Source organism: Periplaneta americana, chromosome 4 (genome assembly GCF_040183065.1).
Source record: "Periplaneta americana isolate PAMFEO1 chromosome 4, P.americana_PAMFEO1_priV1, whole genome shotgun sequence".
NCBI classification, from domain to species: Eukaryota; Metazoa; Arthropoda; class Insecta; order Blattodea; family Blattidae; genus Periplaneta; species Periplaneta americana.
The window spans coordinates 27,859,249-27,876,685 of record NC_091120.1 but is presented as its reverse complement, the minus strand read 5'-3'; the positions used below and the strand labels follow the sequence as shown (position 1 = coordinate 27,876,685).

At 34.9% G+C, this 17,437-nt stretch overlaps 1 protein-coding gene across 5 annotated transcripts in view; it reads right to left on the bottom strand.

Moving 5' to 3' along the window:
- Positions 1-17,437, bottom strand: part of LOC138697636 (uncharacterized) — a 308,784-nt gene that overhangs the window by 7,197 nt on the left and 284,150 nt on the right. For 2 of the 5 annotated variants that reach the window (XM_069823057.1, XM_069823056.1), the window contains one exon: positions 16,039-16,120. In XM_069823057.1, coding sequence (XP_069679158.1) covers positions 16,039-16,120 — 82 coding nt within the window. Of the gene's footprint in view, positions 1-6,666; positions 6,726-9,191; positions 9,365-16,038; positions 16,121-17,437 lie in introns of all 5 variants that reach the window. The other 3 variants (XR_011331589.1, XM_069823058.1, XM_069823059.1) reach the window with 3 other exon arrangements.

Sequence of the window (17,437 nt, the reverse complement as noted above, 5' to 3'; positions counted from 1 at the left end):
TGAATGCGAGAAACATCAAACCAGCTGACATTCATCATCAACTTTGTGAGGTGTATGGTGATGATGCCATTAGTGATGGAATGGTCAGGAGATGGGTTAGAAAGTTCAACGAGGGCCGCATCTCTGTGCATAACGAGCAGCATACAGGTCGGCCAACTTTGATCAATGACGATTTGGTGCGTGCTGTCGATGAAAAAAATTCATGAGGACAGGAGGTTCACAATTTCTTCGCTTTCCTTGAATTTTCCACAAACGTTGCGGAGTGGTTCGCAGGTGGGCGAATTCTACAATGAGGGGATAGAAAGACTTGTGCCACGACACGATAAATGCCTCAATATTGGTGGAGATTATGGTGAGAAGTAATTGAAGTGTGGGGAATACAATGCTACAAAAATGGTTTGTAAATATTTTCCCGTTTACTTTCTACACCCTTTTGGAACTTACTTTAAGAACACGTGTCGTAGATCGTTATGAAATCATGACTAAGTTAAAAGTTACATTTTCTGAAGAATGCAAATTAATCATACATATTTAAATACCCTATTTATTATATATATATAGCAAAACCTCGATAATACGCTATCCCATGTAATACGCTTTTTTTGTCCAGTCCTTGCACATTTGATATATAACACCTTTATAAAATACCCCGTTTGTTGCGCTCAAGTCCCGCATAATACGCTGTTTTTGTGGAATATTTTCATTAAACCTTCTTACTTCATACCTTAGTATACCCCATCCTCTTGTTACGCTCTCTTATTTGACTCCTTATTTGCGTGATTAAAGCCTACATACAGTTACAATACCTCACCCTCCTGCTAACCCACTCTCTCAAACAACATTCCTCACTCGGCCGTAATAAAATTCTGGAAATTTTTTCTGGGCAGTTTGTTGTCCTTTAGTGTATTGAAGTGTCTGTGAATGTGATTTCAATGAGTGTTAAACGAAAAGCCCTTTCTGTGTCGGAAAAATTGGAAATCTTACGAAAGTACGATGAGAACGGTACTCTTACTCAGAAACAACTCTCTGATGCATTAGGAAGCCCATCATCGATATTAAGAATAATAAAAAATCGCGACTCAATCACCACAGCTGCGACGTCAGGAGGATGTAATCGCAGAAACTGAAGTGTGGTAAACATGAGGACTTTGAGTACATGCACACGGCAAACAACTATAAATGACTTTTTTTTTCGAAAGAATTAAGTACAGTACATATTGTAAATGTCTTTGATGTACAGTACAGTAATTACATAATGGAGTAATACTGTATTACCTTTCATGAATCATGTATTTCAATAAGGAAAAATGCTAATAGATACTGTATATAGGCCTAAGTCAAAATTAGTATACCCACCTAATACGCGTTTTACACCCAGTCCCTTGAACAGCATCTTATCGGGGTTTTACTATATATATATATATATATATATATATATAAAAAATAATAGACTCACATGACTAAGGTCAAAGTTAATCATTCATTCAGAATGCAAAACGCAAAATAATCATAGCTATGAAATGAAATAAACTCTGATAGAGCTTTCAGCATGTTCTCAAAAGAGAATATAGATGTTCATTAGTAAGTCTGCTTCTTCTAAGATCATTTTTCCTAAGTTACATGACGAAAAATACTTGTTTGCATGAATATGGGGATGTAAACATGGCATATATTTTTGGGCATGATTTATTATTTTAGGATTTTTTTTTATTTTGGCATGTTCTTATAAATATCTAATTTTGTTGTGTTGAGAAAAGCCTGCTTTATTTTGGAGTTGCACAGCAGTTCAGTCAGTTAACTTTGCCTCTTACCAACTTCAGTCTAATATTCGCAGACGTTTATATTTTTTAAAAGTTTGAAAAGTTATTTATCCCTTAGGCTGGACGGAACAATTGTAGGGCTTGCATGCCATAGTTTTCCTACTCCTGGTGTAAAGGAAAAAAATATTAATTTTTAATCGCATATTGTATATCCACATTATGTGAGATGATAAAACTATGCATTTTTCTCAGTTTACTGTTTTGAAATCATTAAGAGATGTACTTTATTTTATAGTAATGATCTTCCCATATGAAATATAGTTAGGAATTATTTCATTTTTAACTCTCCCCCCCCCCCAAAAAAAAGACTAACATTTATCAAGTAGGTTTTTTTTAAATTGGCTTTCTTAATTTTGCAAAAATAGTTTATTTTATCTGTAACTAATTAGTAATTACAGTAATCTAGTCTTTAAATATTATGATGGGCTCATAAGATAGGAGGGAGAACACACACATATGATTGGTAAATGTGTTCCATATTTGCTGTCGTACAAAAAATATTGTTAATCGACAAAATGGAAATTCAGATCTTATTTCTTGATCGTACATATTTATTCGTTGAAGCATATTGTTTACGCTGTATGCATTGAACAACTGAACTGCCTGTAACTTCATATAACACCGCCTCCTTAAGGTCACTGTAATCGGTCATTGTCTTATGCTGAGTGTAAACAGCGACTGCATGACGTAGACCAGTAGTCACAACTCTATGTGGACATAATTTGTTTTTTTTTTGTTTGGGTTCCGAAACCGCCAGCCCTGGTTATAAGTGAGGATTAATATTAATGAAAATAGAATCCTTCAGAAATTATGGCGAAAGTATTAATACAGGTAAGTAGATAAAATATTAATAAAGAGCAAAATAACATATCAATACACAAACGGAAACAAGGTAGCAGCAACCCTTCAGAAAGTAAGTATATTCTAGTTTTATTATATGTACAAAAATATTATGTGCACTGAAAATCAGCATACAGTTTTACAGAATTGCATTTAGTGTTATTTTCCATATTTATCACTTGGACTTGAAAAAAGTCTCAATACTCGGAACGAACTATCAAACATGATTTTAAAATAAGAGTACCTATTCCTGCTGTATTCCGCAGAAGGATGCAATGAATCTTACTGAAGCAATTTTACATTCATGTAGAATATGTGAAATTACTAATTGTCTTGCAGTTAGTTCCACCTATTAAACAGTATAAACTGTTTTGAATGGAAGAAAAATAGTAAATTCATAATGTAAGTTATTCGTAAATTTCTTGTTATCATAATAGTACATTATGCAACGAGCCCATAATGGTAGTAATTAAGACGCGAGTATGTTTATGAAACGAGCGCTCATACGACTTTTTATGCTCGACCATATTTCTAACTTGAAATTATTCGTAAGTATTCATGTTATTCTTATCTGACTGGGGAGCGGAACTGACCTTGTGCAATATCTCGTAAATTGTGAGATGTGCGCCGACGCGAAAGTATTGATTTTTTCCGAGAAACAAATGTCATTGACCTTTAAATAATCTAGAGAGTAAAATAAACATTAATCTTGATATAATCTTGAAATTGATTTAGACATTGAAAAACGAGATGACAAATTGAATTTATTTGAATATTATTTACAATTAACCCTAATTATTATAGTAACAGAACATAACCTTCTGCAACAATATTGGATTTCTAGCCTCTGTGATGTTCGCTAGTTGTCTTTCGATTGCATATCCGAGAATAATCTATACTTGCGCTTTCATATTGTTACAATGGTGTTTTCTGATTGGTGGAACACCTGAACTTTAATGAATAGTTGTACTTTAATGAGGTCCATTAAAGGGCTGCTACCAGGTGTATAATTACTACATTTCGGCATGGTCGAGCATAAAAATATATGCACATCTCATCTTTTAAGTTTTTGTAATACTTATCATTTATTTTGGATTTTATTTAGGGTATTTAATGTTAATATTATTATTAAATTTAAATTAATTGATTAGTAGGCCTATGCTATGCATGTATTGCTTATCCAAAAAAGAAGCAACTTCATTTATTATTAATAAATAAGTTGGTTTCTTCTTGGTACCATATGGCAAGGAAACTTTTTCTAGACAGGAACAGTAAAGTTCTTCTAGGACTACTATGATACCTGTTAGGATGATGATTTCAAGTGACTCTTCATTTAGCTCTGCAGATGAATTTCTGGGTTTTGACGAAGAATATTAAAAAGTATTCTTTCCTAGTCATCACTTACTCATTACTTTATATTTTAAATATTGTAAAATCCTTAAAATATTCAGTGATAAAGTTCTTTCCCTAAAACATTTGACCGAAAAAGGGGATGGATCTTATATGCTGGAATATACGAAATATGTATTTACGATTATAGTTCACATCCTGTAACTTCGAAAATGTGCTACATTAATTTCTTAATTAATACAAAATAATAACAAGATGATCAATACTAATAATAAGATATATCTACTAAAAGATAATATAAGTTGTATACATATAGAACTTACTTACTTACAAATGACTTTTAGAGAACCCGGAGGTTCATTGCCACCCTCACATAAGCCTGCCATCTGTCCCTATTCTGAACAAGATTAATCCAGTCCCTAGCATCATATCCTACCTCCCTCAAATCTATTTTAATATTATCCTCCTAGCTACGTCTCGGCCTCCCCAAAGATCTTTTTCCCTCTGGCCTCCCAACTAATACTTTATATGAATCGGGGGTTGCAAAAACAGAATATGTCACTATGTGTGGCATATTGACACGTGCTGTTTCTGCAATCCCTGATTAATATATATTTCTGGATTTGGTCATACGTGTTATATGCTCTGCCCATCTCAAACGTCTGGATTTAATGCTCCTAATTATGTCAGATGAAGAGTACAATGCGTGCAGTTCTGCATTGTGCAACTTCCTACATTCATCCTTGTTACAAGCAAACATTCTTATGGGGGCAGATAAAAAAGTTAATTTTTTTCTTCCACCATATTAATTATGTCAAAACAAGTGCTTATATAAATTTTGACCACTCGAGCGCAATTACGAGGCACCCCCCCCCAGAAAGGAAATTTCCCTGGGGCCGTTTACAGAAAGAAAGCACAATTTCATGGAAAGATTTATTGAAACAGATACAGATATTGTTGAAGTATTTTTCAACATATTCCCACCGGAAATGAGACATTTGTCATACTGTGCGATCAACTTTTGTATCCCTGTGTCGTAGAAATCTGGGATCGGAACCAGTGTTTGACAGCCGTCTCCAGCGAAATTTATTTTGTGTTATATCACTTTTATCCAAATTTATTTTAATAAATCGGAAGAGTGTTTACGTTTGTTACATTGTTTATATTGAAATTTTCATATTGATCTCATTTGCACAGTTGCATTTGTTGAATTTTGCTACTCGACTTATAAAAATGCAACAAACTTTGAATGTAAATGTGCAAAAATGCGACAACCACATTGGACTTCAGAAATGAAGATGGTAATGGAGAAAATAAAATCAGAGATGTGTTTGAACTAATCTGAATTTAAATGAAAATGCAATTCATGTAAGTTAATAATTATTTCTTTTAATTGATTTATATAATTCCATCGCATACTGTAAATTGTAAGCGAGGATTTAGTTGCATGAATCTTGTAAAAATTGGAATTAGAAACCGCCTTTCAGTAAAAGAGTTACCGGTATGACTCTGCCAACAATAAAAGTAAAGAATTTCAATGTTTACAATGTCCATAAAATAACGTATTTTAATGTGATAGAAATAACTAAAATGCTCTCTCAATTAATATCACTCAATAAAAGAATTGTATTCCAATGGATACCTTCCCATTGTGGAATCCTGGGAAACGAGAATGCGGATGCTTTAGCAAAGAAGAGCAGCACTGCTACTTACAGACCTGTTACTAAATCTACATACTACTCTGTGGAAAGATTTATTAAATCTACATACTTAGACTTCAACAAACAAAATCTGATAACACAATCTCAAGGGAAAAAATGGAACTCTCTGCATCATAATCCACAGTTAATTCCCGATTTACCACGAAAATCGTCTGTAGCTGCATTTAGATTGGCAACAGGTCATGACTGTTTGGCCAAACACCTGCATATAATTGGAATATATCAGTCCCCTAACTGCTCATTGTGCAACTCAAACCAAGAAATGGATTCGGAACACCTCAAAATCTGTGCTTCAGTGGCTGACCATGTTAATGTCTTTGAAAAATATTGGAGTGCAAGAGGTCAAATGACTTTATTGTCAAACGCCTGGCATTATAAAACAACAACAAACAACATTTTAATGTGATGTAAATTCAGCAGTAATTGATTCTAAACATACCTATGTCTAATGATTTATTTACGTAAGTATATCTAGAGTGTGATAAGATGGCTTGAAAGTAATGAAACTTCAAGAAACAAGTTACGTAACTTTTTGTTTCTGCATATTGTATTAATTTTATCTTTCTGCACAATTATTTATAATATCGCACAAGCATTTCGCAATTTACACAAATATAATTTTTAATTTGTGCATTTTTGCGACAATTATTTATTTTCTAGTTTAAACCCTGCTATAGCCTATGTTCTCTAACGGAATTATTTGTTAAAAAGAGTCATTGCAAAGACATGTTTGTAAATCAACATTGTTCAAAGTCAGTAACTTCCTAAACAAAGAATTACTTACATCATGTTATACTGTGTTAAATATGAGTGAGTCAGTGATATACACATGCAAAAGTGGAAAGTTGTGAGAAGAAGAATAAGAAGAAAAAGAGGAAGTAGAAAAAGAAGAAATATGAATAAAAACAGAGAAAGGAAGAAGAATATTTGCCAACCTGCTGTTGGAATACTTCATCTGCAATCCGTTTAATAAAGGTAGTGGGGATTTGAATTCCTGAAAAGCATGAATTGACGTCAATTAGTGTCCATCACTGTAAGAAATTTCCTACCATATCCCAAAGCAATAAAGAATTATTTATGTGGGGAAGTGATTATAAAAAACAGAAACAGAAAGGCGTTCTAGTATTTACACGGAATTGTTTCATGAAGATAAAAATAAATTTTCAGTATGTACAAAACATTTCTTCGGAATATGTATGGTAAGACTTTCCGGTGGTAAATTTCAACGTACCTCGTTTACATGTTTCGATCTGGTCGTTGTTGGTCTTGGCGCCACTAGTTCTGTTTCCTTTGAGGGTGTGTTCCTGTGGTATAGTTTAGAGTCGAAGAGTGTGTGTGTTTTGAAGTCGAGTTGTGTGTTGAGAATTTCGTTGGGGTGTGTTTTTGTGTGTCTGTATATTTCATATTGTTCTAGTGTGTTTAGTTTCTGGCTTTTTGGTTGGATGTGTAGTATTTTTTGCCTTTTTTCAAAGTGTATTCAGATATGGACTTATTTTGTGGGGAAATTCTAGTGATATTACAGACATTTTATTAATTCAAAAGAAAGTTATTAGAATACTGACAGCTTAAAAAATTAGAACACACTGTAGACCTCTGTTCATATAGACAGGTATCAGACCGTCATAAATCTGTACATATATGATGTTCTAGTGTTCATAAAAGAACATTTGCAAGATTTTAATATGAGAAGTGAGGTACACAATCATACAACGAGGAATAGGCAATTATTAGATTATCCACTTTGTAGACTTAGTGTGACAAAAAAATACTATAAATTGATTGGAATCAAATTATTTAATAAGCTCCCTATAAACATTCAACTTCTTCCTGTTCAAATTTATAAAACAAAATTGTACAGTTGGTTAATTAAAAAACCACTTTACTCAATAAATGAGTTCTTTGAAATTGACATACATTTTTAAACAATGCAGTTTTAAAAGTTTTAAATGTTATGGTTATTGTTTCTTAATTTTTTTTAATAATGAGATTTTAAATGAAACCTAGTGGTAAATCAATTTACATTTAAATTTCAATGTATTAATGAACAGAGCAAATTGCACTACCTTATGTTGCATTTTTAAAGTTTATTATTAGCATCTGTTTATAGTATTCTTAATTAGTTATTAAACATATGACAATTAGTACTTGATACTGTCTTTTATCTAGTAAATATAGTACTTTTAACTTTATATTATGTAATTTGATAAATATCTACATTGTTTTTATAATTAAATTTTTATTTTGTATATCCATGAAATGTATTGCAGTAAGATTGTAACATTTGACAATGTTTATAGTGAAGTTTTTCATTCAATGACAATAAAGATTATTATTATTATTATTATTATTATTATTATTATTATTATTATTACTTCCATGTCTGAGTTGATGTCTCTGTGGGTATGGTTAGCATTTGTGATGTGTTCTGCATATGTGGAGGTGTTTTGTAATTTTGTTATGGCTGTGATGTGTTCTTTGTAACGTGTTTAAAACGATCTGCCTGTCTATCCTATGTAGAAGTTGTTGCAGGTCTTACATTTGAGTTTGTATTCGCCTGTGTGGTTGTATTTGTTTGTTTGTGTTGTTTGTGTGTTGAGATGTTTTTGTAGAGTGTTATTTGTTCTGTATGCGATGTTGTAATTTAATTTATTGAATGAGGTTATGTGTGTCACACTAACATACGAAACAAAAAAACACACACAAGATCGCATCCTCATTCAGAAAACAGAAATACAACATAGCATACAGAACAGAAAATACACTACAGAAACATCTCAACACACAAACAACACAAACAAACAAATACAACCACATAGGCGTATACAAACTCAAATGTAACACCTGCAACAACTTCTACATAGGAGAGACAGGCAGATTGTTTCAAACACGTTACAAAGAATACATCACAGCCATAACAAAATTACAAAACATCTCCACATATGCAGAACACATCACAAGAGCTAACCACACCCACAGAGACATCAACATACATGGAAATACTACACATCAAACCAAAAAGCCAGAAACTAAACACACTAGAACAATATGAAATATACAGACACACAAAAACACACCCCAACGAAATTCTCAACACACAGCTCGACTTCAAAACATACACACTCTTCGACTCTACACTATACCACAGGAACACAACCTCACAGGAAACAGAGCTAGTGGCGCCAAGACCAACAACGACCAGTTCTGAAGATGACCCATAAATATGTCGAAACATGTAAACGAGGTACGTTGAAATTTAACACAGGAAAGTCTTACCATACATATTCCGAAGTGATACAGTGTTAAAAGTTGTGTAATCAAGATGTAAAAACATTTCTGTTCTGTGTTCTGATTTCAAATCAGAGCTATGGTGCAAATTCTACTTAAAATTTGGAAAAACTGTGCTCGTGGTGCAGAATGAATGTAATACTGGTGCACATGTTGGTCTGCATCAGTACCATACCTTGTTGAATCTAGAGTGGGTTTGAGAAATAGCCAGCTGTGGTGCGGTTTCTATAGGCGGCACCACGAGAGAATTCTCGTCTCCCCACCTGCTGATCAGGGAAGGGCAGGGCCAGAAGTGTATACCAGCGTGACGGCATGGTTCGTGCAGGGGGAAGTTTGCGTTTCTTCCCACTAGAACAGCAAGGGGAGGGACAGAAAACCCTGGGTTAGTTGGACTCACAAGATACACTGGTGTTAGCAGGATAAGGTTAAAGTTATCTGTAGCCACTGAAGGCTGCAAGCGTGTTCATGCAGGTTTGGTTTGACAGCAATGAAGAAACTTTCACTATCAGTAGGAAATTCAAATTCCTCCACCATTTGTTATATTTACACAAATATTTTGGATGTCTTTTACTATATTTTAAGACTGTTAAAATATGTAAGAGAGACAGACTGAATGACGCCGTGAGCACATTTTCATTGTTTTATTTGAAATATAGGTAGTATGTAAGGATTTCTAAATGTTTATCTGTTAGTTTTTGTTATGGAATGTTATAAAAACTGAGTTTTCGTTACACAAAGTGGCAAATTGTTAGTGAATTGTATCATTTTCCCATATATTACAGTTGTACCAAAACAAGAGATTGGCAGAGAAGAGAAAGAAGATATCAAGTTAGCATTTGCTCAGTTTATAATCAGAAATTATTTAGAAATAATTCGTTCTCTGACACTTTATGATCTAATTGTAGTACAGAATTTTTTCTTAAAATACAGTAGCGTGCAAATTAATCAGAACAACGTAATTACTTATGCAAAAACACTCAAACGGGATAAAAAAAAGGATCTAAGACATACCTCAGTAATCTATGTGGCCTCCCTTGTTCCTAATAACAGCTCTGAGACGATTTGGCATGGATTCCACTAATTTCCCACAAATATTCTTCATTTCTTCATTTCTTCATCGCGAAACCATACACCAATGAGGGCAGAAATCATCTTCTCCTTTGTAGAACAATCCATTTTTTGCATTCTTCTTTTGCAAATTGACCACAAGTTCTCAATGGGGTTGATGTCGGGTGAGTTGCCTGGCCAGGGGAGTACCTGAATATTCTTCTTGTTGAAGAATTCTGTAGTTTTTCGAGACGTATGGCATGGTGCCAGGTCTTGTTGGAACACACCTCTGCCATCCGGAAATGATTTTTGCAGCTGGGGTACGATTCTGGTTTCCAATAAGTGAATATATTTGTCAGAATTCATCATTCCCTTGATGGGTTTTAATGCTCCAGGCCCTTCATGTGTAAAACAACCCCAAAACATTACTTTAGGGGGGTATTTGGGTGCTTGTTGGAGATGAGCTGCTGTTACTTTTTCGGATCCTTTCCGTATGTAAGAAACACGGTGGCCGTGGACCTCGAAATGAGACTCATCGGAAAAAAGTACATTCTTCTAGTCATTCATTGTCCAGTGTTGATGTAATTTTGCCCATATTAAGCGTTTTTTGCACGTAACAGGGATTAGCAGTTGCTTCTTAATAGGCTTACGAGCCCTTCGTCCAGCTTCCAAAAGCCTACGCCGCACTGTTGTGACGTGAATATTCGCCCCCAGTGGTAACCATTAACTCGCGGGTTAAGTCGACAGCAGTTAGTCTAGAATTTAATTTACTTTTCCTGACAATTAAACGATCATCTGCAGGTGAAGTCTTCCTTTTCCGGCCACAGTTTCCTTTTTTCTGGGGTGTGATGGATCCAGTCTCCCTGTATCATTTTATGATCGAATTAACAGTAGCCAAACCGATGTGACATTCTGCAGCAATTTGCCTCTGTGTCATAGAAGAATGCTCTGCTAATGTTATAATTTTAGACCGTTTTCGTGGAGTTGTATCCATTTGTGAAGACGACAGAATGTACACAGGATTGCAGTATTAAGTCTTCAACACAAGTGAAATGCTTATAAGTACAAAACGACAGGCAAAATGTCACATATAAAAAAAAATAATGACAGACCTTCAACAATGGAATTACACGTAATACAGATGTCAATTAAAGCGGTATGAGCAGCTGTGAGGCCAACAATGACAGAAAATGTAAAAATATGTCGTGTTCGGATTAATTTGCACGCTACTGTAATATATTTTTGAATAATTTCTATATCACATTGTACAGCAGTAATTAAATCTTTATCATTGTGAATAAACTTACTGAAAAAATTTTCAGTTTTCAGGAACATTTATAAAAATAATACACTCAATGCTTATAGAGTGGATTCCATCATATCCAACACCAAATAACTGACAATTCCAAAACGACAGTTTGTAATGAGAAAAAGAAAATTAAAATATGAGGGAGAGTCATTAAGTTAAATTAAAATAACAACCTACATTTTTTAATCAATTACCTTAAGTTACCACTGTTAGATGACAGTATTATCAATGTTTTTAAATTAAGTTTAATTTAACGACTCCTGCAACTGGCGAGGTTATATCAGCGTCACCAGTGTGTTGGAATTTTGTTCCGCAGTTCTTTTACATGCCAGTAAATCTACTGACATGAGCCTGTCACATTTAAGCACACTTAAATGCCATTGGCCTGGGCTGGGATCGAATCCGCAACCTCAGGCACAGAAGGCCAGCACTCTACTGACTGTGCCACCCAGACAGACATTTTCTTTTTTGTTCTTTTATATTAATGCACATATGCAAAGGTAATTCGTAATAATTCAGATTTAAGTGGATGCCCTGAATATTATTTTCTAAATCTGGCAACCCTATACATTACTCAACATCATGGACAAAAATATGAGTGACGTGACATAAAGCAAGTGGCACAAGATAGCGTGCTGTTAGAATTCAGCTGTTTAAATGTAGTGTGGCAATGAAGGGCTAGATTTCTCCTCTTGCAGATCTTTTCTCCAGTGCTCGGACTCTATAAACATATCACTGATTGTTATAATGTAGGTAAAAACGCTCTTAAACTTGCTGTCCCTAAAATTTTCTACTGTAAGCTGCTTAATCTATTGGTAATTCCACCAATGTATGAAATTATTACACTTAATTTTGTTAAAATGCATTTAATTGGAATGAATCGAATATAATGTAATATGCAATAGTATGGTTACACTTATTAAATCACGAAAAGGGCAGGAAATACTATATCAAGTGTGGGAGGTACCTTTACAAACTATTGTTATCATTTCAGTTCTCACGCTTATAATAATCCCATTCTTGCTCGCTTGGATTACAGTACTATTGTAGTCCATTACTATTTCTAGACTGTGACTATAAATTAAGATTTTATAATAGTATTAAGTTTTTTGACTTGTTCCATATTCTAGCTGTAAGCAATGTATGAATACCATGGAATGTTAATAAATAAAATACAATACAATACAATACAATTTTGACCTTTATTTTAATGTTATAATTTGTTCATCACATTTAGCCAATCATTGCGGAATTTGTCTGTCAGTCATAATTAATTTATTTTAATGATGCATGCAATGTCTGAGAAAATGAAATATGGACTTTATGAGAAGTTGCTTCGAAAATAAAGTTACGGATTTACTTGCATGGGCTACAAATGTAGCCCAAGGAATAATAATCATTTTCAGGTTGAACATCTAGTCAAGTCATAAACTGTAACAGCCTGATGCATGAAACGGAGCTTCCGGGCTAAGATGCTGTGGTCTACTGGTGCAGATGTTCCCAGACGTTCGTCTACTACTGCAGCAGACATCTTCAGTGGTTAGGTATCCTAGGTCGAAGTCTCCTGCTAGGGGTATCTGTAGCAACTAATAACCTGACTGGTTGCTTGTCCTTATTTATAGAGCCGGGGATTGGCCTTGGTGTTCCGTTGTCGTGGCGGTTCGCACCTGTTGGATCACTGTGGCCTTGGACTGGTCGTGGCCTTTCGTTGTCGCGGCGTCCCACACCTGCTAGATCCTGGTGGCCTTGGGCTGGTCGTGACGTACCGTTGTCGCATCGGTCCGCACTTGCTGGATTGCGGTGGCCTTGGACTGGTTGTTGTGTTCCATTGTCGTGGCGGACTGCACTCACTGGATTTCGGTTTCCATCCCTGTCGTACCATTGCTGAGCACAGGTTTAGTACAAGTGCGTTTCAGGACAGGATGCCAGCAGTTGTTAAGTTTCAGACCCTCTTCTTTACGGTTGAAGTTGTTGATATGTTTATGAATTTCAATCGCCTCCCGAAATAGACGGGGGAAGTAATTGGACGTGTTACTGAGGATGTCTGTTTCTCGGAACTGTATGTCATGCCTCCCATCCTGAAACGCATGTTCTGCCACTGCAGACTTATCCAACTTTCCCAATCTGCAGTTGCGTTGGTGTTCCGCTAATCTAGTTTTTACGCTACGTTGTGTAGTGCCTATGTATACGGCACCACAGGAGCACGGAATCCTGTATACACCTGCGGCAACCAACTTGTCTCTCTTGTCCTTTACTGATCTCAGCATGTTCCGGACTTGTTTGGTCGGCAGGAAAACCATGTCTACATCAGTTGCTACAGGTACCCCTAGCAGGAGACTTCGACCTACGATACCAAGCCACTGAAGATGTCTGCCGCAGTAGTAGACGAAACGTCTGGGAACATCTGCACCAGTAGACCACGGCATCTTAGCCTGGAAGCTCTGATGCATTTTTAAAAGTGTGCAGGAAAGGTATATAAAAGTAAAATGTCGCCTCTTGATTCGCCAAAACATGAAATTTATGAGAAGTTGGTTCGAAAATAAAGTTACAGATTTGCTCGCGTGGGCTACAACTGTAGCCCAAAGAATAATAATCACTCTCACTCTGAACATCTGGTCAAGTCATAAACTGTAACAACACTGATGCATTGTTACGAGTGTGCAGGAAAGATATACAAAAGGAAAATGTTGCTGCTTGATTCACAAAGACGTCATAGCACTACAAAAAATGGGCTACACTAGTAACCCATGCGAGCACTGAAATGCTAAATACAGGAGCAATAGAAAGCAGGTCAGAAAAGATGCAATGTAATACATTACATTTTTTTTAAGTAAGGAAAAAGAGAGGACAAAGAACTTATTTCCACTACAAGTTTGAATCAGTATAATATTACCTTTGTTCACCTGTCCTGGAAATTAGTCTTCTTAATCGCAGTGGTTGCAGACGTTCTGATTCTGCTCCACTCATTGTTTTCTAGTATTTTAACGTGTCTATCATCATCATCATCATCATCATCATCATCATCATCATCATCATCATCATCATCATCATCACAATATTGAATGTTTCACCATACTTCCAACTTGTATGCACTCTTTACAAGAAAGGCATTTGTGAAGTTTTATACGATTTAAAGCTTTACAATATATACAGTGTAAGTACTGTACCCATAATGCCACATCCACAATTAAAATTACAGCTACAACACCAAAGTGACCTTGAATCGTGTTAATAAGATTTATTTCATCCAGGAATCTTATCAACGGGCCTGTTCAAAGGGAAACAACTCAAGATTTAACATTTTGATCCCTGAATTTTTCATAGTAATATGAGGCTTTAAAATGCAGCTTTATCAAACTTAAAATTTTGAGTTGTTTTCCTTTTGAACTGGCCTGTCGATATAATTTCCTTCCTAACAATAGATATTGTGCATCATCTCTAGTGCTGTGAATAATATGGAATAATGGAAAATAGTCTTATTGCCTATGGTGAATGAAGTAATATCCAAGGTCAGCTTACAAGTTGTTAATAATATTGTTATTGTACACAAGATTTGGGCAAAATATTGACATTAGTGGCTAAATTTATCTCAATAAAAAAGAATGCATTTAATTCCAAACCAAATATTCCATTTCATAGAAGAAATATCACAAAATGGAATAATAAGTTTGTAACTACTTGGAAGGAGAGACATGTGGCCCCCTACCCCCAAAAAAAAACTACCGGTATGTAAAATGACTTACTGCTGTCATGGTATAACTTTTCCAGTCATCTCAAGGTTATATTCAATTACGTTTTATCTAACAACTATAAAAATTCTAAATAAAAACTTACTTGTAATTAAGAATTGTATTTCAGAAATGTGTGAACTATGACTCAAGAATCGCGATATATTATCAGTTATCTTCTATCTGAAATTTAATATAGCGTACTCCAGATTTAACATTAAATGACGCATGATATATGAAAATACTAAGTTCATAATATTGTAACGCAATATGATTCGCTACCTTATATATTTATTGATTTCAAACAAAAGGGATATCAGTTTAAGAAATAATGCATATTGTGTCATTACAAAAGTGCTGGTTCCTGTACCAACTATTTAAACTGCATTTGTTTTCATTGTCGCTGTTGTATTTAAAGATCCTGATTTTAATAATAATATTGTATGATATATACTGTATTATAATGGTCATTTCATTAATATTAAAAGTTTTATATGAGAATTTAAACTGCTGTAAGTCTTCATTTTCGATAATAATCAATCTAAATTTAACATTATCCTTTACTACAGTTACTATACAACAAAATTAAATTTATTTTGTATTCTATTCTTTCAATAGCATTAACTGTTAATGACTGTGTTAAAGTGGTAAAAAAAAAAAAACTGGTAAAAGAAAGTAATTCAACTTTTACTTGATTTCGATTTCATTGTTGTATGAGTCATTTGCAAATGTTGTTTGTGCTGATAGGCCTATATCACAGTAACTTTAACACGTAGTATAAAAATTGTACTTATTACTTCAAATTCATATAAAGAACGATACCCTAATGAAGAAAACCTATTTCGGCACACGTTCTTAACTTCCTTTTACTTTATACAAGCATGCCATTAAACTTTGTACAAGCATACATCAGATTAAATGTAATTCAGTCTAGTTACCTGCGAATTAAGATGACTATCGTTGTGATGACAGCAGCTAGAAAAACAAAACCTCCGAACACTCCAAGTGCTATAATAGCTCCTGTAACAGAAAATATGTTTTATATGTTTACATTTCATAGACACAGAATTCAATGTTATAATGCATCTTCTTGAGATGTTTATCTTTAAGTATCTGAATGTAAATTTCTTCATCTTAAAATGTGATATGATATATAAAATCTAATATCTGTGTGTGTGTGTGTGTGTGTGTGTACCTAATGCCTACCCACTTCACTTAAGTGATTCGGGTTTCGCATATTGCGGATAGATGGCAGGACTGTGACCCATTTTCAAGTTTCATACCACTTTGATGGACTACACGATGCATTATGTGTATCTGTGGAGAGTTGTGTCGTGTACTATAGTCCCGTCGCTCTAATTTCCGGCAGCCAATCACGTTGCAGGTCGGCTACATTTAAACGTGTGCGTCTTGTGGTTCGCTGAGGAAGACATTATTCATTTCTTAAGGCTCGATAAATACTTAATATTATCGCCCGCCATTTTGGCTCTTTCGTTGGCGTTCGCAGAAAGCACACGAAGACGTTATTTGCCGCTCAATTATTTGCTGAATTACAGTGTGTTTGATTTATTATCATAGGAGCTACGGCATGATAATGTTTAAAGGTGTGGCAAATAGATTCCTCGTATGGTAGCTCGGCAACGAAAGAACAAAAATGGCAAACGATACTACCTACCTAGACTTTATAGAGCCTTCACTTCCTAAGACGTAAGCAAAGAGCAGGAGTCATGCTGGGAATAACAGCGTCGTGACTATAGAGTGAGTGTATGTGTAAGTGTTCGTGTAAATGTAGTGTCGGGAATGTGTGAAGAGGATGATGAATATGAGGAAGGAAGAAGGGGAAACCCAGTGCCGGCACATTGCCTACTCCTGTCGAATAGCATCAAGGGGACCGCCAGGCTTAATGCCCATATCCAACGAACGAATCACTATCAACAGTGACATATGCCTTCTCTTTATATGCACTGTGGAGAGATTTGTGCGTATTGGTGCACAATCTAGTGATTAGAAGTTGTGCACCATCATCTCTCCTAGTCACAAGGTAGAAATGTTAAATTTCTGACCCCACCAGGAATCGAACCTGGGCCACTAGTCTGGAGGTAGACGCACTACCACAGAACTAACTTGACGGACTATAAAATCTAATATTATAAAATAAAATTTCAGTGAGGTCTAGCCAAATGGAGAATTTTTAAATTAAATTGAGAGATGGAATAACTTCACAAATGTACACACAGCACAAATTAAGCAAATTGTCATTGTTCCGGCAATAACTCCTATGTGACATACTTATCGATTTTCAGATTTTTGCTCTATTAAATAACTTAAATAGTGATA